This window comes from Bradysia coprophila, chromosome II (genome assembly GCF_014529535.1).
Source record: "Bradysia coprophila strain Holo2 chromosome II, BU_Bcop_v1, whole genome shotgun sequence".
Classification (NCBI taxonomy): domain Eukaryota; kingdom Metazoa; phylum Arthropoda; class Insecta; order Diptera; family Sciaridae; genus Bradysia; species Bradysia coprophila.
The window spans coordinates 10,032,328-10,052,956 of NC_050735.1; the positions used below are offsets into that span (position 1 = coordinate 10,032,328).

A 20,629-nucleotide genomic window follows, 5' to 3' on the forward strand; every position below is an offset into this window, starting at 1 on the left:
ACTATTTTTTGTCAGTGTGCACCAAAAGCATTTGAGTTACCGTTTCTAGCGTTTCATAAATGCGAACTCATGAAAGTTCCTCAGATCTACCATCTACAACAGAAACGCATACAACTTTTTCACCCGAAGAAACCAAATTACGAGAAAAATTAATGTAATTATGTCCCGTGGCATGAAAAACGTTGGGGTAACCTCTGGGAGAAATAGAAAATTACAACTCGAGCGAAATTGCTACGCTCGCTTCGCTCTGGCCGAAAATATCGGTCTTGTGTTAATAGATTCGATATTTATATTGGCATGGCGATATGTTTACCTCCTTGTGAAAGGCTAACCTAAAAATTTTTTAGTTAGTGAGCGGGCATGATAGTGGTAGATTTATTACACAAGGGATACGATAAATGAATATCTGACGAGGTAAGTAAATGTGTCGGGTAGATGGATTACCTTTGAAACATGCACATTCTAAGAATCCAAAAATTTTTTCTTCCGATTAATTGATAAGTTGTGGAGAAACAACCAGAACGTAATTGAAAATCCTGCATCATTATTTAATTTGTTTAAAATGCAATTTCAGTTTTAATTGACAAAGCCAAAAAGCAAATGAAATTAATTTGATGCCATTTCATTTGATTATACAACTGTACGTTGAGGTTTGCAATCAAAATTTATTTTCTAGATGAGCACAAACAAATTATGTAACAAATTGCAACCCCGGAAACATGTATATATACAGCATATAAATAATCTCTATGCGATAGTTACGCGAACAATTTTCAATTTTAATAAATGAATTAAAATGTTGCCGGCTCAAATATGGTTGAGATTCAAAGCCAAATTCAAATAATAAAATGGTATTATACGGATGACCGTTAATATTAATTTTCAACGTTATTATTACGACTAATTAAAATCACTGAGCTAACTCTCGTAAAGTTAAATTTTAAGTTGTTATTATTGGGGTAGGTGCAGGATAAAATTCGAAAAAAACGAGAAATATATGGTACAATAATTGTAATGTAATATGAAAGGGAGTACAAACTGCACAAACATTGTCTTCTCTTCTCAAACATTTTTTAGAAGGATGGTTCCTTCATTTTTCCGCAGTAGTACGGAAATTGATAGAAGAAACCGACCATTGACAACATAACCTCAACAATATACGACAAACGGAAAAACTGATAAGAAATTGGACATAGATAGTGGATGTCAGCTCGCAGAGCCTATCAAAAGCATTCCACAAATGCTTAAACAATAGACATCACTTGGCTACCGGACTCGTAAGACATCCCGGTTAATTCAACAAGAAAATGCATCACCACATTGAGTGACGTCATATCACATTGTGGCGACGCAACATCATTGGCATCGACAAATCAAGCATTTCAAGCATTTGAATCCGAAAATATTTTCCTATCACAAAGAGATAAAAAAGCCTTTCCCTATTACAGTTAAATGTGTTTCAAAATAGACCAATTGCGCACTCGATGTACATGCACGCCTTGTGTGTATTGGCCTATGTTGAATCATACTATTTCCAACATCAGTGGCGAAAAGTAAAACCTTCGTTGGCTTTCGTAGTTAACTCGAAAATAAATGAGATGTGTAGATTGCCACTAGAGGCCGTAAACAACCATAAATATCTATTTATCCACTCAAAAGCGTTGAGAAAATAGCATATTCATCTCACTCTGACAATTCAGTGGAGACCATGTCACTGCCCAAAACAAACAAAATATTGTTAATCATGCATGGGAAGTATCATATCGTTAAAAACTAGAAATTATTAAGCGTCTCGCGATATAATTTCGAATTTAAGATCGTTGGACCAAAAATCTCTAAAGTCTCTCAAGATGTAAAGTGACAAAGTACGGAGACACGTAAAAAAACGAAAAATTTCTGAAATTACACAAAACTACTGAGTGTACTTTTTCTATTTTGAATATTTCTTTGCAAAACTCTCCCATGTACATCCTTTCTTTCATACTTAGCTTTGAACTTCAAAGAAAATTCAGGCAAGTCGAAGCGATTCCTATTTTCTCTCCTAAAATCTCCAATAGAGAGCTAGTTTTTGTCTGCGAACCCTACTACCCTAAGTCAACACGATCCAAATCCACATGAACCTCATCATACCGTAAATTTGTTTCAAATCAAGTCCATTTTTTTGTTTATCCGCGGTGAATGATTTAAGTCCTTCATTATCGCAACTCTTTCAGTCTAACGACGTGCTTGTTTCCTTCCGCTGCACACAGGTATCACATATAATCCCCTTTCGAAATAAAATAAAAATGTCATCGTAAGGGTCAGTTACATAAAGAAATAATTAGTTTGCATGTCTGCAGGTATAACAAATGGCATAATCTCATTGAAATGATTATTCGAAACATTATATGCATGTTTACGTCCAGTATCGTTTTAATTAGAATTCTACGTTCAAGTTGAATAAAAAGGATAAAAAAGTTACGTTTCAGTCATTCAAACAGAATGATATAAATGTATCTAATGATGGTCAAAGGTGAAGTTAATGAAATCCGATTATAGTCCTTTATGCTTATATATATATATGCGATGATGGCTTTGTTTGAATTATGCTACGGACCGACTCTATCAAGACTTGAAGAACCTTCAACATTTTGTTCATTCTGAAACATTAGCAGATAAATTAAGAGTGATAAGTTATTTTGAACGAAAAATCGCATGGAATAAATTTTCAATTTAAATTCGACTTTCCGAATAAAGACAAAGTGAATCAATTAACAATAACGCAAGCTGAACATCGAACGATGTTGCCATTGCACATAGTTCGAAACGATTTTGGGCTTAGGGTTTCTGATGGCGTGGCTGCCGATCATGGATGATGAATTCACCAGCGGTAGCAAGGTTAACCCAACGTAATTTTTTTAAAGATTCTATTTGCGCATTTAGAAAATTTTAGGGATTTTTTTTAAAGTGGACCAGGCTCCGTCAGACTTTTGACTTTTCGACTTTTCGTGGCAGTTTACTATCCAATAAATAGTTATTTATGCAATCGAGGTGCAAAGTACCCTAATAAAGTACTAGATGTGTAATTATGACACGAGGCCGCAGGACTTTTAATGCCATATTATGATGCTGAGTGGCATAAACAATATTAAAATTAAATGACTGAGGTTATAAACTAATGGGGCCAAGGGCTATCTGGACACTGGACATGTGGTCAACTTACCAAAAAATCCCTCTTTAGTTTTAAATAATAATTAAAAACGAGTGAAAAATTTGAGTCGAAATATTAATTTTAAGTATCCAAGAAATTTTGAATCAAATATTTTCCCGAGTAAAAAAAAGTTCTCAGAAAGCCTAAATCGATCGAATTCAGACTTCTCACTGTCTCAGTGAGGAATATATATTACACACTTGTCACAAAGAAGTCGAGGCATGCCGAGACTGATAGTGACAAGTGTGTACTCTATTTTATCACATAAGCGAAAACGAGACAACATAGAACTGAAGTGTAATTTTTTAATTAAACTTCTAGTGAAGTAATTTTGACATCCGAACACCGCGCGTATGTGATAAAATTTTTTTTGATACCAACATCGAAAGTGGATACTTTCGCCCTCGAAATTCGGGGCGAAAGTAAAAAATGCAAGTTATGTGTTTGAGCGGGGAGAAAGAAAGAATATATAAAGCGAAAGTCAATATAAATAATGCGAAAGTCGACTACATAATGTAGTAGTCAACTCCTGTCAATAAGTGTACTGCGATCAAATAGTTATTTTTATGCCAAATACTGTGAAAGTTTGTATTTTCGGTCCTCAAATGGTGACCGAAAGTAAAAAAATTCAGGCCTTGGGCCGAAAGTAAATGTCACTGTCATGATTTTACTTTCGCCCCGTGGGCTTGCGTATTTGCGGGCCGAAAGTAAATGTCACTGTCATCATTTTACTTTCGGTCCTCATATGTCGCGAAAACACATGTTCACTTGATTGAAAGTACGCATTGAGTGTAGTGTTGTGTTGACGATAGCCAAATGTTTTGTGAGCAAGTGAATGTATGTTTACAGTAATTTCATTTGTTAAATTGTTTTTATTTTTATACCAGGTGGCTGCCGCCCCCTGGACCCCCGCGCTTTTCGGCATTTTCGTGTTTCTACAGCAAATTTTGTTGATAACTCAACAGTTTCATTAAATTTATGTTTTGTTTCGGACCGAAAATACAAATCTTCCGCAGTATTTGGCATAAAAAATAGTATGCATCACTCGGGGCAAAAGTAAAAAAATTCAAATCGTGTGATTGCCGCCCTTGCCTGCGGCGCGGGCTGCAAACTTCACACGTTTGAATTTTTTTACTTTCGCCCCTTGTTATGCAAAATACTATTACGTATTTGTTGTGGACGGTATATTTTAGGCAATTTCGCGAGTTGTAGCCCGAACGAAGTGAGGGCGACAAGCGAAAGTGCCTAAAATAAACCGTCCACAACAGATGCGTATACAACTTTTCATGCCGAGGGCCCAAATTACGAGAAAAATTCCGTAATTTTTGCCGAAGGCATGAAAATTGAATTAAAGCGTGCGCCAGTGCTCTTATTGAAATTAACATACGAAGTTGATACTTTTTGTTGCTGAATGATTTGTTAGTTATTTGTTAATTTTTGTGTGTGTCGGCAAGCCTCGACCGCCTTGTCATACGTGCATAATATTTATTATCGCATAAGAGAAAACGAGACAACAAGATATGCGAATGACACTTTGATAATTTACAGAAGTATAATGTTTGTTTATCTCCTGCAAGCTGATATTTCATACATTACGCGTTTCTGCATATAAACACAAACACATACATAACCACAGCTTATACGATTGGATAATTCACACATAACCCACCTAGGGTAAATTTACTTTCCATCTACTTATTTGAAAAAAAAAAATCGCCGAACGGCGGAAGCGAACACGGGACCAGCAGCATATCAACCAAACATGCTGACCACTACGCCAACAAATCACATAATGCGATGCAATTGGTGTCAGTAGTGGTTCGTTAGTCACTTCTACATCGATCAAATAATCAGAGTAGTCGGAATGATGTGATTTAAACGAAGTGTTGAGGTGGATAGTATATGTGTGTGAGTAAGTAAATAAAGGATTCTCTGTATGATGTTTTTTTTGTTGTGAATGCGTTTTAAAACAACATGCTTAATTAATTAATTTTAAATCCAAATTTTTGTGGTTATTTCGCTAATGTATGAAATATCAGCTTGCAGGAGATAAAACATTGTTCTACCTTGGTGTATATTTCTCGAATCACTTCTTATGTACAATTGTATATACACTCGCTGGCGCTCGTTATATACAATTGTACATACGAAGTTATTCTCGAAATATACACCAAGGTAGAAAATGTACTATTATATATCCTAGGTGAATAATTTTTTCGGGGAATCACACCGCGTATGCGATAAAATCTATTACTTCATTAGTTTTGACACACCATTTCCTATGTAACACCGGATCAGTCACTGCTCATCGCTTATTTTTGGCATCGATAACAGATGACAAAATCTCTACAGCTAAATATTTCTTCGCAATAAATAGCGTTCCAATATTCTGTAAAAATGACTTTTGAAAAGCAGAAAACAAACAAGAAAATCCGAAGAAAGACTTCTGCTAATATTTTTCAACGTCCCCTTTCTTACATGGTAACCCTACTATGATATATGAATTTCTTAGCGATCATTAAATATTAAGTAAGTTACGTGTATTACACCGTTTACAATAAATTATCTCAAGATTTTATTGAAACTTCAGCTCTATTATTGTGTAGCATCCTATTCATTCAAACATTTCGTAATTATGAAATTCGGGTTGATAATATTTCATGAATTATGATGTAACTAATAAGTTTCGCATTATGAACCAAAAATTAGTTATAAGAAATTTTATCGGAATATCCATAGACGTTTATTTGGTGCTTTCATCACAAAGAAATGATTCTACCACCAGTAAATTTATCGCCTCTGGTAGTCAGTATGTGCTTTTATCTATAAGCTCATCGAAATTCATTATGAATATGAGAAAAGGAAAGACGCAAGTTTCTTCCTCCATTTTTGAGAAAATAAGTAGAAAACGTATTCATTCAACATGAATTTGAATAGCTGCAGCAGAGCAGCTTCTTCTATTCCTTGCAACGTGTTATGAGTTGGCAAAAAACAAACTTGAAATTAACGCACACCCACCACTTTGTTTAATAAAGCCGTTAAGGGATAAAATGGAGTGTAAAGATTAAAATTGGTTCGATAATTTATACAAAAAGTCAATTGAAAGGTAACAAGGCGACAGATTCAGGTATATATGGTGTAAGTAAGCCACACGAACATGCCAAGAGGATGCAAAAAAATGGATACCTTCATCCTTCTTGAATAACATATGCTATTAACATTTCAAGAGGAATAGATACTTCTAATAGATCCGTGCGCCGATCGCTGCCGATAAAAAGAGAGACATAGTACCGTCGCCACCGATCGGCAGTGAAAATAGTGTTAAGTGATAGGTATTTTTGTATAACTGAGCATAGATTCTCATGCTGTCCGTAACTTTAAGAATTCGTAACTTGACAGTTCTTATGGGATCACGCAACTCTCAAGTTACGAATATTATGAGTTAAGTATAGTTTCCACTTAAAAAGAGCACTCTGTTTAGCCTCCGTCTTCATGACAGTTGTAAAATAGAACAAAAGAACTGTCACGCAAACGGAGTGGAAATTGAATTTATTTCAATTTTTTACTCCGTTTACGTGACAGTTCCTTTGTTCCATTTTACAACTGTCATGTAGACGGAGGCTAAACGGAGTGCTCTTTTTAAGTGGAAACTATACTTTACAAAAGTACGAGAATCGGAGCCCTGGTCACGTCAAAATGAGAGAGATCAAATTTGTAAACAGAGTCTGACTCTCAATTTTAGTTTTCATTCATGAATTTTCGACAGCTGACCCCGAGATAATGCTTAGTTTCCTCTTACCAAAAAAGTACTCCGTGTGAGAGACAAAATTGAATTTTTTGACAGCTTGCTCTCTCACGGAGTACTTTTTGTTGAGTGGAATGGAAACTTAATTTAAATTCAACTGGTTTTCGCTCTCACTAAACATCCCTACGGTGACAAAATGTGAGATGCCCAATCTCCCAACTGCGCTGCCACTAATGGTTTTGCCGCCATTGAAATATGTGGAACAAGGCAAGGGGGGTATTCCTTGTTAAAAAGATCAAACTGTTATTGTCAACCTCTATCATGTTTCAAAAATGTACCTTCCCTAAATTGGTAATTTACAGATAAATGCTATAAAGTGACAGCTACGGTAATTTGATTGTATACTTGAGAGAGTCCACTCCTACAGATACCACATGTTCTTTCCATCCATAGTCAACACGATTGATCGAATGAAATGTGAAGAAATTATAAAGAATCAGTTATATGGACCAAAAGACGACAAAAATAAATTCTGGGCTCGTCGCGTCGTCTTATGTAGCAAAGTGCACGTCATAGCAGTTGAAGCATAATGAGGCGAAAGATTTTATTTCTGTCTGTCGAAAACACTTAGATCAAATTAGGTCGAAGATTCGATAACTACGCCCTAATTATGTGCTCGTCGTCTGTGAATAATTAATTTACATTACAGATGTAATTACAAAAAAGGTAGAAGTTGCTGAGTCGTTAATAAATGACAAAAAAATCTACCAAATCCCTGTTATGGTTCGCCCTGCAAGCCATAATTAAACACAATAATTTTCCTCAATAAAATCAGACTCTGCGGTATTCTAAAAAGCTATTTACTTGTTTCTCTTTTTCCTTTTTTTGGTGCTTGTGTACATAAACAACATTAGCATCATAAAATACGTATCATCATCATGATGCGATATAAATAATGTACCATACCCCATATTGCACAGAGCTAATAAAGGAAAATACCAAAATGGTAGAGGAAAAACCATATCCACAATACGGTACATACGGTGTGTGTGTATATATAAATAGATACACACGCGGTTGAAGAGGGGAAAGATTTTCCTTCTGGTGAATTATATGGTACATACATATTTAGATGGAGTGTACTATAATAAATGGAAAATATAAAGAGCAGAAATAATAAAAGGCGGTGCTTGAATGCGGTTATAACATCAGGGATGAAAATTGTGTTATCATATTTCGGAAAACCATCACCCAATAATACCCATGTGGATGAGATTTTAATATTCTCTCATGTACATGTATACAACAATTCGTTTACAAAATTGATTTGTTTCAAGGGATGCTTTCTACGCTCAACCATACTGGCCATAATGAGGGCTGTCCAGTTTACCATTTACAGAAGAATTAGAAGAAAAAAAAAACAGAATTGTTTCAACGGAATTGAGTTGATTCACCGAAAGATTCGTACTTTATAATGTTGTTTCACAACGAAAAAAAATCAATTCGAAACCAATCGTAAAATTATCCTTGAAAAACAAAATTGTTCGACTAATTGACTTCATCCGAGAGAGCAACAACAAAAAAAAATCCAATTACAAATTCAACCCTTAATTCACTCCGCCCAAACAAAATAAATAAACGAAAAATTGAACTGCAATAATTTCACGTAAAAAAAGACGATTATCCCAGCAGGCGTCCTCTACACCCTCATTGAATTGGAATAGGGGTAGACAAACATTCATCCTTTTATGTGCCATTTTTATGTGCATTATATAATCGCTATATATCCCATTTGTTTACCATCATCATTATGTAGTACATAAGCATTGTACATTTTCGGGGTATATGTGTATACACATGCATAATGGCATAATGTAGGAAGTAGGGATTTTTTGGTAAATCAAGCCCGGCAGCAGCACGTTAGCAATTTTCTCATTTTACGGGTATATTAGCATAATGATGATTGAAATGTGCTTATTTGTTTGGGAATCGTCTGACATAACATTACGGTTATTCCGTCTTCGACCATTTTTGTGAAACATTACGACTGAATGGTGGTTGATGATGGTGTGCAGACATATAATTTCGTATGGCGAATAAAATCGTTCCAGCATAACGTTTTTAGTTTGCCACAGTGGTGGGCCGTGTAATGTTGTCTGTTGTGGAGGATAAGTGACACAGTGTTCGCAAATTGAATCGTCTGGATTGATAAAATTGATTTCTATTGATATGTAATCTGACGAAAATATATTTTTGTTTCGTTAAGATTTGTGGTACGAGTGACAAAAAATAAGAGACCAACACATGATATTTAAAGGCTCGAAAGACAGTTGTCTTATCGCTTCGAGGTCGCTAAAATTAAGTGCGAATTTAATTATAGAAATTGTCATGCAATCGATGCGTAACAAATTATAAAAGAACTTCCGGAACTATGCCCAGGTCTTGAGTGTATGTGGTGCGGGTAAATTAATATTTTTCTAGTAAAATATCAGCGAACAAAAAGTGTGTAATCAAATACTCAGTTAATATCGTCGAATGGTGTTCATTGTATGTCTCCCAGTTTACGTTGAAAACAAAAGCCGAAGAAGTTCAGCGTTTTTCTTTCTTTCTTTCATCGTTTTAGATGGATAAATACAACACAATGTAATCAAAACGTAATTTAATCCTGATGCTATTATGAACCAACTAAAAACGAAACATAATGCAAAATAGCTGAGATCGGTCGGAATTGTACATGCAGCATATGTAAAATAGTTGAGTACGACAGAGATCTGTAAAACATTGTCAGTGTTGCAGAAACTTGGTGAATTGAAGAAGGACTTTAGGAATTTGTTTTGCCTAGTGCAGACTGTGTAGTGTTAGTGTATACAAGTTTACATTTAAAAACATTTAGTTCTAAAAGCAAGCGTGAAATATTGTTCGGAATGAAATAATTATGAAGTGAATGGAATGAATACGACAAAGAGCTGACCGTTGACTTGGATAAAAGTGATAAAAATTGTCGTTGGAACAATGTGAGATATCTTGTACAGGTAGTTGCATTTTCATAGCTCCTGAGCTGCTAGCATGACCGAACATACACATTTTAAATGTTAATAGTATCCTTGTATCGCTTGCTTTCACCCAAATTCGAACCCGAATCTGGAAAATGTTAAATTGTCGTCTGGCGAAAAATTTGAATAAATAACAACAGAGTGACCTTCAATGATTTTCTAAGTTCGTAATAGTAGCTCAAGAGCTGCATGAAAACGAATAGTTTCTTGCATATTGACAAAGAAACTACGAACCCATTTTTTGTCTTTGAGTGTCACCCTCCTATTGACCGAAATTCGCTCCATATCTCCTTAACGAAATAACATTTAATTTTTCAAGAACATTGATTTCATCACATTTAGAGTCAGGTTAATTTTTTATCACAAAATTGTCATTTTTTTACCGCTCATCTCCTTGAATGTCACAAAAATTCAGACAATAAAAACGGAAACGAAGAATGTGTTATCATGGCTACATGGTGAAAAATATTTTGGCCAAAATAACTAAGTCAAGCTTTACGATACCTTCAAGGCTTGTTGGTATTATTCATTCAGTGAAATAAGAGGACGAGAAGGCGGCATAGTTTTAGGTCGAATTTTGTATCATCAATATCACAGTCAAAAAATTGGTTTTTCGACCGAATTTAGCTAAGTTTTCTGAAAATATGAAAACAAAAATTTATCAGTAAAATGCAAGGAATCAAAAAACCTTCTGTGAAATAGGTTCCATGAAGAGAACTTTAAAAAGAGATTTGACTTTGTCGTTTAGAATCAACACGTACGTACGTAATGGAGAAAGGTCTTTTAATTTGTTCTCACATTTATTGGAATCGTATCCAGACTTTCACTTTGTTGTATTAACCTCACACTATATCCACCTTGGTATTAACCATCGAAAAACTTCTAGTTATCGAATCTGCTATTTCTCTTTGTCAAATTTCTTAGAGTTTGAGGCTAAATCTTGTACTTCACTTAGTTTCACTGTGACCTTTTCCGAAATATGGATCCAGTAACATTAGTCGGAGGTCATCGCATATTTTTTTCATTGCTGTCGGTAACAGATGATTCTCAAAAATTTTAATATTCGTTACATTCTCTATTTATGTTTAGATCGTCGAACAACACTGCACTCAAGTGGAGTGAAAGGTATTGAAAATTAAAGAATAAAATTTAAGCTTTTGAGTTTATCTTGCAATTTAACCAGCAAGAATGCAATTCGCAAAAAAATCTAAGGCACAAACGCAAACTTTCTCAAAGTATTTAAACAATGATAGAGATATACAAACCATCTTCAGAGCTCAAAAATTACTGAACCCTATTTTCAGTTGAATTTGAGAGTTTTTCCTGTAGCTCTTCAGGAATCTATACAATTAGTTTAGTAGAATTAGTCCAATTTTGTAGTAATACAACACTGAGGGATTCTGTTGAGAAACTTTTCACTTACGGTCTGTCCGTACTTTCTAAGTTTATACCAACTTTGAACATTCCAGCCTACGACAATGTCAGCATTGTCACTACAAGTGACAAGTCACTTTCTTAACTGACGTAGCTAGAATTTTAAGAATTTAAGAATTTTAAGTTCGAACCAAAGCAAAAAGCATACGGACACTAAACCTTTCATAGCGCTGATATCAGCAGTTCTACGATCTGATCTGTTACTTCATTTGATACAGATCTTTAAAAAAAATTAATTTCAAATATTTTACTTAATTTTTTTTGAACACACGCTTTCCTTGGTGCATGAGTTAGACATCATCCTTCCTACAGTCGTTATCGATAACAGTTGATAGCAGATACTGATAGGTAAAGTCTCGGTCTGAAAGAAAGATGTAACATTTATTTACCCTCAGCTATAAGACCGCTCAGTAACAGTCGGTCGTTTATTTCTGAAGTGGTTATCGATATTAGGATGATAGCAGTTCAAAACAGGCTATTTTCATGAAAACCAGTTAATCATAGGCTCAAGAACATTTTGTGTTTCAGAACTGAATTTAGAAAGCAAAACTGTATAATTAACCAACATAGCCAGAAATCTTAGTTCAATATCTGTTTCCCATTCACTAACAACACCTCAATTTTAATCAATTTCAGAAATATGAATTTCAACTAAACAACCGAAGCGCTTCACACCAAATAAAAAAAAACCATCCATAATGCTTCAAAGCCCGTCGAAATGCCATCAAAATCCACTTTCACAATTTTTCGCCCTGCATTCGTCTCAATCACTCCATCATCAGTCCATGTCGATTAAAAATGAAATGGAAAACGAGACCAGCCATCGAACACATTTAGAATCATTTAACGGCAACATAGGAAAGTCATTTACGATCGCTGCCATACTTGGATTGAAGAAAAATGCTGCAGCCGCCATGGAACATCATCAGCAGCACAACAGTAAAGAATTTGCTGTAATGAATTTGTCGTTGAACAATCACAGTATCATGAAGAATAGCTTAAATAATCGTAACTACGATGGTGACAGTAATTTATTGAATGCGAATCGAATGCCAATTGGATTGCCACAAAATTTTAGTTCTCATATTCATACATCCCATCAGCAGCATAATAATGCAAATGTAATTCACAATTTGCAACAGCAGCTCCATCAACATCATAGCGGACACAGTAGCTTCCATGGTAGAGAAAAAAGTAAAGGGGGTAGGTACAGTCATATCGTTTTGAAGTAGTTGTTAGAGTAATTGATGCAGTGACCAGTGACAAACTAACAATCGAGATACAGACATGAACACCCAAAAGTACCACCGAAGTATAATCAACTTCATATTTGTTTGGTCCACTTTGTGCCAAACATTTAAATATTGTTAATGGAACAAGTGAATCCGTAACGGCAGTCTTTTAGCTGTTCATTTCTATAGGCCATAGGCCAATCTTTTCTATAAAATACAAACGCCTGCCACTGATTGTGTTTGGTTGATGATCTGCTATAGAATCATACGTCTTGAGATATACCAAGAGTTACAATGATACAAACTACATAGACGTTTAACAAATGCTTTTACAAAGACCTTGCTAACTATGAACTGTCTACACCTTTCAGACCATTCCACTTCGAAGAAAAACTCATTAAAAAGTAAACGCGTTCGAACGATATTCACACCAGAGCAACTGGAGCGGTAAGAGTCAATTATTTATGATAATAACTTACAGTTAAAGTCAACCGAATTTGTGTCCAACTTGGCTTCAGCTGTTTTACAATTAAGCGCATAACTATGAAATTTGTATAAAGACGTGTAAGCAGTGGGTTTGTATGAGTGAATTAAACAACAATTTCGTTAACATTAACTACCACTCGGAACGGGGGAAGTGAATAACAGAAAATAATTTAACCTGAATTTACATGACATCTGATTGACCTGAGCCTGATTTGATAAATTTTGATCTGATCTGAAATATAGTAATTACGTCAACCACTGTCAGACTAGGTTCCTCATAAAAAATACCTGACCTGAAACACAAGCCTTTTCACCGCCGTCGAATCGACGGCGTCGATCTATGTTTATCCTTAACATTGGCTGTCCATAGAAATGCTCAAAATATATTTTCGAGTGGAAAAATTGGTAATTATGGTCGCAGTCAATGTAATTTACCACAGCACTGCTCCTAGCATGAATACTGACTTGACAAGTGTCAAATTTTGATGTTTTTGTGATAAGAGTAACTGATTAGGATTGTTTGACTCATACAACGTAAATATCATCATCCTCCGAATGTTTTCTATGCTCATGCTAGGATCAGTGCTGTGAATTTACACAACATGATGACTTTCTTACTCGAAAGATTTGGACTGGTTGAAAATTTAAAATTTATAATGTTTCAGTCCATAGCAATTTATTAAAGGAAGGTCAAAACGGAGATTGTTTTTTCAACCATTAACATTGGTAATGATGTCTCGATTTGTTTGTTCAAATCCGCGGCTGGGCAAGATGACTTTTCCTTCATTCGCTTTCTATGTAACACTTACTCGTAGATATTCTAATAGTCCGTTGCCAATTCGCATCGTTAAAAATATCGAATGAACAGGTCATTGCGAAATTAACTCAATCACCTAACCGAGCCGTGGGCGATAGATCGAATTTAGTCTGATTTGTAGTCAAACAAGAACCACATTAGCCACGGCAGAGTAAAATAAACCGTACTCTGTGGTGCATTAGCTTTTCATTGACGGTATGTCATATGGCAGTAAATGGGTTCAAGGTTTAATCTGCAAACAGGTAAACTTGTGCTTCCACTTCATGGAGCTATTTACTGCAGTTGAAATTTCATTGTATATTAGCGCAGCCCAGTTTTAGTCGCAAAGGCTATAATGTGATTTACTAAAACGATTTCCTTTCTCAGACTGGAATCGGAATTCGAACGTCAACAGTATATGGTTGGTCCAGAACGACTATATTTAGCGCACACACTTCAATTAACCGAAGCTCAAGTACTTAAGAACATGCTATAATCATCAATTATTGAATAATAATCTCGAACGCAATCTCTCAGGTAAAAGTCTGGTTCCAAAATCGTAGAATTAAGTGGCGAAAACACCATCTCGAATTGACACAACAGCGTTTAGCGATAATCCGTCAACGACAAATACCGAACGCACTTCCTATACCAGAACAACAAGATCCTCATCCACAAGATGCCGAATTGTCTGTGTGCACGGATTCAATGGACGAGGGGGGTAGTATGCACGATGGCGATGTATAGAGATGGCAAACTATCCCGCTTTATCGGACGGATATATGTGACTGATATTATATCATCTGGGACAACACAATAAAGCGAAAAATATTCATGTTGAAACTATAATGACGTAATAGATGTTGTACCTGTTCGTACTGATGATAATGTTTGACGTCTGTGAATTGCTAACAATATATATACGAACACGATTGGATTTTTGTGGCCCCACCATAATGACACCTCACAATTCTTCGTAATCCATCAATATACAGGGAATGATAAAAAAATTTACCTTCTTAGAAATGATTAATTATGTTGAACACGTTTTTATTTTTTAATTTTAAGTATAAAAATATAAAAAAAAAATATTTTTTAAATTATTGAATAAAAATTGTAAATAAATCCATCTTACGCCTTGCCAACTTCACGAACCTTAAGTGGCTTCCTGCACTTGATTTTCTCACTCAAATTTGTCCCTGCTGCGGCACTACTACAATAAAAGTTTCACGGAAGCATTCAAAGTAAGTTTTTGTAAAGGATATGGTTATTCGAGCGTGATTTAGTTTTTGGGGAGTGTTATAAATAACTCCATTTACCAAAAATGATTTAATAGTACATTACTTATCAATGGGGCAAATGATGGAAATGGTACTTCTTCTGTGAAATTTGCCGATCGAGGCGTAACCGAAGTCGGTAAGCACACAAGAAGTACCATTGTCATCATTTACCTCATTGCCAAGTAAGGTATTTTATTCAAAAATGCCGATAAAGTTACCTTTACCTCACGTTTTTGAATAAAAAATTTTGTAAAAGGAGAAATTCCATTGATAAACCCGAAAATTCCGCCGCTGGAAGTGAAGTAAAATGATAATTTTTCACAGTAACAATTCTCGATAGATGCAAACTCAATAGGGCAGAGCCTGTTTTCGTGAAATTAATTCTTGGAAATTGTCGACATTTTTGAAAATGTTCAAAATCAGAAATTCAATACTAAAAGTAAATTCTTAAAATTCTTGAAATTTTCAAAAATTACCAAAGTTCTTGAAATTGAAATTTTCAACAAAAAAAAAAAAAATCTTGTAAATAGGCTGTTAATGGTAGCTGGGACGACCTTCTTATAAAAATTACTAGTTTAGTGATGCGTAATCGCTACAGCTACACAGTATACTCATTGTCAAATAAGCAAGACAATTAAATAAGTCTTTCTACGTTTAGCTTTAATTTGTGATTCAAAAAAGTCTATATCTCATCGGGCCAAGGCCACTTGACACATAGCTCTAAGAAAATTATAACAATTTGCTCACGAACAATCCAGCGAATCATAGTTGAAATTTTAACTTACCACCAAGCCTGCTAACTCGGGCCCAACTACCACAAATAAGCGAACAACGCAAAGGGTTTGGATACCCCTTGCTCTTACTCAACTTCATATTAAGTAGTTATTTGTGATTCCTTATTCATGTCCATGTTTAATAAATATTATGCACGTATGACAAAGCGGTCGAGGCTTGCCGAGACGGCTTGTCATACGTGCATATTCTTTTTTATCGCATAAGCGAAAACGAGACAACAAGACATGCGAATGACACTTTGACAATTTACAGAAGTATAATGTTTGTTTATATATCCTAGGTGAATAATTTTTTCGGGGAATCACACCGCGTATGCGATAAATCCATTTTACTTTACTAGTGAGGTAAAGTGGCTATTCCCTCACTAGTGAAAACCTTTTTCCTCGCTTGTAAAGTCATAGTACATTACTATACCAGTGAAGTAATTTTCAGCCCGAGGTACTTTTACTCATCGTGATACGAGATATCAAATTATTTCACATGTAAAGTATGGCGTTTTACTTTACGAGCGAGGGAAAGGGTCTTCACTAGTGCATCTGGATACGAGATATCAAATTACTTCACTGGTATAGTAATGTACTATTTTTCAACGCAGTGGGTTAAATCATTCGTTAATTCATTCTTCTGCAAATAGTAAATTACATTAGATAATGAGAAGTAGTTCATTCATTCGGGAACATTTTGGGATGCTCGAAAGCTCACTTGTGTGTTTTTGAGCAACTTCACGGCATAGTAAAATAAACCAGGGGGTTTACTTTGCTCTGCCGTGGCAACTTGCTTTGGAAACACTTGTCAAAGTAACTGTCACCAAAGTAAGTTGCTCAAAAATATACAAGTGCACTAGTGAGTTTTATAGTATCACGAAATGTTCTCGAATTAATTAATTACTTTCCAGAATGTAATGTAATATGCTATTATTTGCTTTCGGAAAGTTTAACTTAAAACAATAATAAAAACAACACTTCCTCCTATGCTCTATCATCATATGCGATGAATGATTTCCTAGGGAACAGGACATGTACAAGAAATGATAACTTAAAGGGCGGACGCAAATAAAATCGGTTTTACTGAATTATTGCTTTGGCGACTAAACTCTCAGCGCTTGCTATTACTCGCTTTTGGCCTGGAATACACGCTCTTCCCTCGAAGATAACCAAACTTTCCCTTTGGCTTTGTTGAAAAACAAGTAAAGATCGTTCCGAGATCTTGCTTCCAGAACAAGGTTGTAGTGAGGCGAATTCTATCCTTTTCTTATGACGCAATCTAAGTTTTCAAATCAATTAAAACCCAGAGAAGCAGGAAATTCTATCAGAAAAATTTTATTCCAAAAATAATGTTTACTTCTACTACATAGTTGAACAGCACATCACACAGCAAATTTACCCTTTATTATCAGTAACGGGGATTGCTGGTTCCAAGCCGAAGTTCATTTTCACAACGTCACAAAATAAAGCCACAAACACTAATCCCATCGAAACGTGTGTTAAAGCGTTTGCGATTGACCGTTGGCGAGCACTCTCGTACAGATCAAGTCTACTGGTTAGAAAAGCTAATACGGCTGCCGTTACCTGTACGTTAGAAAGGATGGAACGACAATGAAATAATGCTTTTCAAGTGGAAAAATTTGCTTTTTATTATTTGCTGGGTGCAGTTAGAGATAGATTTTTGTTAGATGTTAGATTCCTTCTGTGTGTTCCCGACGAAAATTGGATTATTTGACTCAATAGTTCTCCCTTTCTAACAAATGCAGTGGGTGTGATGAATATTCCATACCAAAGCCAGAAATGATTACGTTTACGAGCGAAATGATGAATATCAGCACTAAAATGATATCGTTCAAAATGATAGCAGCCGTTTGGTCTTTCTTACGGTTGATATTCAAACTTCCAATTACAATGAACAAGAGGCCGACGAGCATCTGTTGGATGAAAAGTGAATTTGATTTTCGATTTTTTTGTTGTCATTTATTAACTGAGTCACGCTTTGCGTGATAGAATTATAGTAATTGAGCAGACGAACAATGAATTAAAATTAATGAATGGCACGTATGAGTGAGCTGAGTGAGAACTGAATCCGTGAGGACCAAAAGAACGCACGATCATGTCTACTTTGGAGATTAACGATTTTTTTTAGAATGATAACCCTCCCTAAAACACAAACAGTTCATTGGAGCAAGAAAATCTTTTAATTCACTACACATCTACATTGTACTTAAAAATTGACGAATCAAAAGCGGAAACTAGCAGATTCAAAAACGTAATGATAAACGCTAATCCAGTGCGAATGTAATTTATAATATCGGCAGAATTATGATACTCGACAAGGTGAAGTCGGCAGTCTCTCATTAGGCTGAACGATAGGCTTAAAAATCCGGAAACAACCTGCCGAAGTCAAAGGTAAATATTAAAAAAAACATCGTCGACGTGTGAAGTAAAATCGAAATTTATCGCGAAGCACACAGGAAGAGAATACAGGTAATTTTTCGGTCTAATCAATACGCTCTCTAGCAATCTAACAACATTTGTTAGACAAACAAAGAAATATTTTGGTATTTTGACAGCGGTAAATCGAAGTTTGTTTGCTAGAGGGAATATTGGTATAGTGCACTTTTCGGTGTAAAACTAAGTTAAGTGTTCCAGTTCGTTATAACACAACTGTGGTACACAGCCTCAACTGTTCGAAAACTGTGTTAACTGTTCGAACTGGAACACTCCATTGATAAATTTACGCACCTGCATTATTATCGACACGCTGATTAACGTCAACATTAACGTGTAAAATTCGTGCTTATGACCCACTTGTAGAATATATTTCAATTGAGATGCATTTGCGGTCAATAGAGCTATATCGAGCATTCCTTGTGCTATAGTTTTCTTTGTAGCATATCGATTTGCATCCATCGTTTTCAACTGAAAATGAAAATCAAATGCACTTTGTCGTTTATTCATAATATTGAACTATCATTTTTGACCCGTTACACCGAGTATGTCGATCGATAAATGTATACCACCCACCACACCACAGTGTTTATCAGTTTAGGTAATAAATTACGTTTGCTAAAAACAAACTCACCGGAGCATCACCTCCCAAAGTTGACGGTAATATTGAAGCCATCATTTAGAATCTCGTTCCAAATTTCGTCCGAAAGCCAGTGGCGAAATAAGGAACTACTTTTGAATCGTTTTAAACAAAGAAAATTTTCGACAAAGTTCTTGTGAAAATTAGCAAATTAAACAAAAAAAAATCTTTTCACAAATTTAACTAAATTAACCACCGAATGCAAATAACAGAATGACAAAAACCGCATTTATTACTTCGTACTGTACGTTATTGCGCAATTGTGCTATTGAAATATCAAATTTATGTTACCAAGGATACATGATGAATACAACAAATATGCATATCCTTTCCATACACTGTATAGAACTCAAATAAACTGTTATTAAAGGGTGATAAGGTAAAAAATATTGTCAGTCTAGCGAAGCCAAAATCAAATGACTCTTGACCAGGGCCTATTTTCGGTGAATTAATTTTATCGAAGTAAAAGTATGTAAGAAATGTTGTTGATTGAAATGGTCCAATCCTTGCTTTATTTAAAGTTGCGCATTAGATTTAGACTTAGATTTTAAATATTTAAAGAAAATAATAATTTAACGACCAGAATTGATATTTTAACCTTCAAAGACGATATATTAACTCTACTACTTCTTTCGTTGAAATTATCGTTTAATGATTGGTATACAAAATCTTTCACTTGATCTGACTTAATATTAGTTTTACTATAAAGGATCACATTAACCGTAGGTGTTACGCTATTTTTGCTGCCGATAACAGATGATAAAACGATTTTGACGTCCTCAAAAAGGTTTTTGTTGGCTATGTTTCGCCATCAGAAAAAGGAGATACTAAAAATGCATATCCTTTCCTGTTTTTCTAGTGTCTACCTTACACCTTACACTAAAACCTATAGTGTCGTTTAAGCAGTTTTCTCGGCATGTATTCTCGAAACTTTAGGAAGTAATAGAGCAGAAAGAAATATGGCTTGCCCCTGGAAGACTCCTTATCTTAACTTTAACATAAGAAACTTAAGCTTTTTCAAAAATATGTTGGAAATTTCTTAACAAAGAAAGTTGCTCTTGCAAATTACGACTGTACGTGTTAATATCGCCTGCACTATACTATTGTACAAGTGTAAGGTGTTCTTGAAATCTGATAGAAATGGTTGTTTATGACATCTAGTGCAAAGCACTTTATAAGGCTTTAGATGTGTAATTATGCTTGAGGTCTCGTGATAGAATACAAGTCTCGAGCATAACATAAGACTTTGAGCCGATATTGCAAATTTTGCACACTGTGATGCTGAGTTGCATAACGATTTCTTTAAACATCGATACTTTTGCACAACCTCAAAAAATTTCGGGAATTAATAGTTTTTTTAAGAATAATACCAATACAAGTCGCGGGCTGTGTCGACAGATTTTTTTTAGAAATCGTCGGTAAATTACTCAAGGATCTGAATCTGACTAGACCTGAACTGAATTGAAAATTTTGTCCTGTACTGAATTTAATGAAGATCAGTAAAAGCTCAGATAAATCAGGGGGGGATTTCAGGTATATT

General features: G+C 35.1%; 2 protein-coding genes across 5 annotated transcripts; one reads left to right on the forward strand and one right to left on the reverse strand.

The window, feature by feature from the left end:
• Positions 1-8,935: 8,935 nt before the first annotated feature.
• On the forward strand, positions 8,936-15,010 carry LOC119071746 (ventral anterior homeobox 2-like). 2 transcript variants are annotated; one of them, XM_037176792.1, is made up of 5 exons: positions 8,936-9,967; positions 12,059-12,361; positions 13,026-13,101; positions 14,324-14,411; positions 14,474-15,010. In XM_037176792.1, the coding sequence occupies exons 2-5, from the start codon at positions 12,121-12,123 to the stop codon at positions 14,681-14,683; spliced, it is 615 nt and encodes a 204-aa protein (XP_037032687.1). In that variant the 5' UTR covers positions 8,936-9,967; positions 12,059-12,120; the 3' UTR covers positions 14,684-15,010. The 2 variants fall into 2 exon arrangements, with proteins under 2 accessions (XP_037032687.1, XP_037032678.1); XM_037176783.1 differs by having other exon boundaries at positions 12,059-12,625; positions 14,474-15,005.
• A 2,304-nt stretch (positions 15,011-17,314) lies between these two features.
• On the reverse strand, positions 17,315-19,416 carry LOC119071778 (ninjurin-2). 3 transcript variants are annotated; one of them, XM_037176846.1, is made up of 3 exons: positions 19,084-19,383; positions 18,744-18,920; positions 17,315-17,579 (listed from the first exon to the last, which is right to left on the reverse strand). In XM_037176846.1, exons 1-3 carry the CDS (start codon positions 19,126-19,128, stop codon positions 17,391-17,393), a joined length of 411 nt encoding a protein of 136 aa, XP_037032741.1. In that variant the 5' UTR covers positions 19,129-19,383; the 3' UTR covers positions 17,315-17,390. The 3 variants fall into 3 exon arrangements, with proteins under 3 accessions (XP_037032741.1, XP_037032732.1, XP_037032749.1); XM_037176837.1 differs by lacking the exon at positions 17,315-17,579 and adding an exon at positions 17,619-17,929 and having other exon boundaries at positions 19,084-19,382; XM_037176854.1 differs by lacking the exon at positions 17,315-17,579 and adding an exon at positions 18,159-18,392 and having other exon boundaries at positions 19,084-19,416.
• Between the last annotated feature and the right edge of the window lie 1,213 nt (positions 19,417-20,629).

Bases quoted from the DNA above. Each gene is read 5' to 3' on its own strand.
- LOC119071746 (XM_037176783.1), top strand. From the start codon at position 12,121: ATGCTTCAAAGCCCGTCGAAATGCCATCAAAATCCACTTTCACAATTT. The intron at 12,626-13,025 runs GTAGGTACAGTC...TACACCTTTCAG, and splicing joins TAGAGAAAAAAGTAAAGGGG to ACCATTCCACTTCGAAGAAA. The intron at 13,102-14,323 runs GTAAGAGTCAAT...TTCCTTTCTCAG, and splicing joins ACACCAGAGCAACTGGAGCG to ACTGGAATCGGAATTCGAAC.
- LOC119071778 (XM_037176837.1), bottom strand. From the start codon at position 19,128: ATGATGGCTTCAATATTACCGTCAACTTTGGGAGGTGATGCTCCG. The intron at 18,921-19,083 runs GTGAGTTTGTTT...TTTCATTTTCAG, and splicing joins CTTTGGGAGGTGATGCTCCG to TTGAAAACGATGGATGCAAA. The intron at 17,930-18,743 runs GTGCGTAAATTT...TTCATCCAACAG, and splicing joins GCGTGTCGATAATAATGCAG to ATGCTCGTCGGCCTCTTGTT.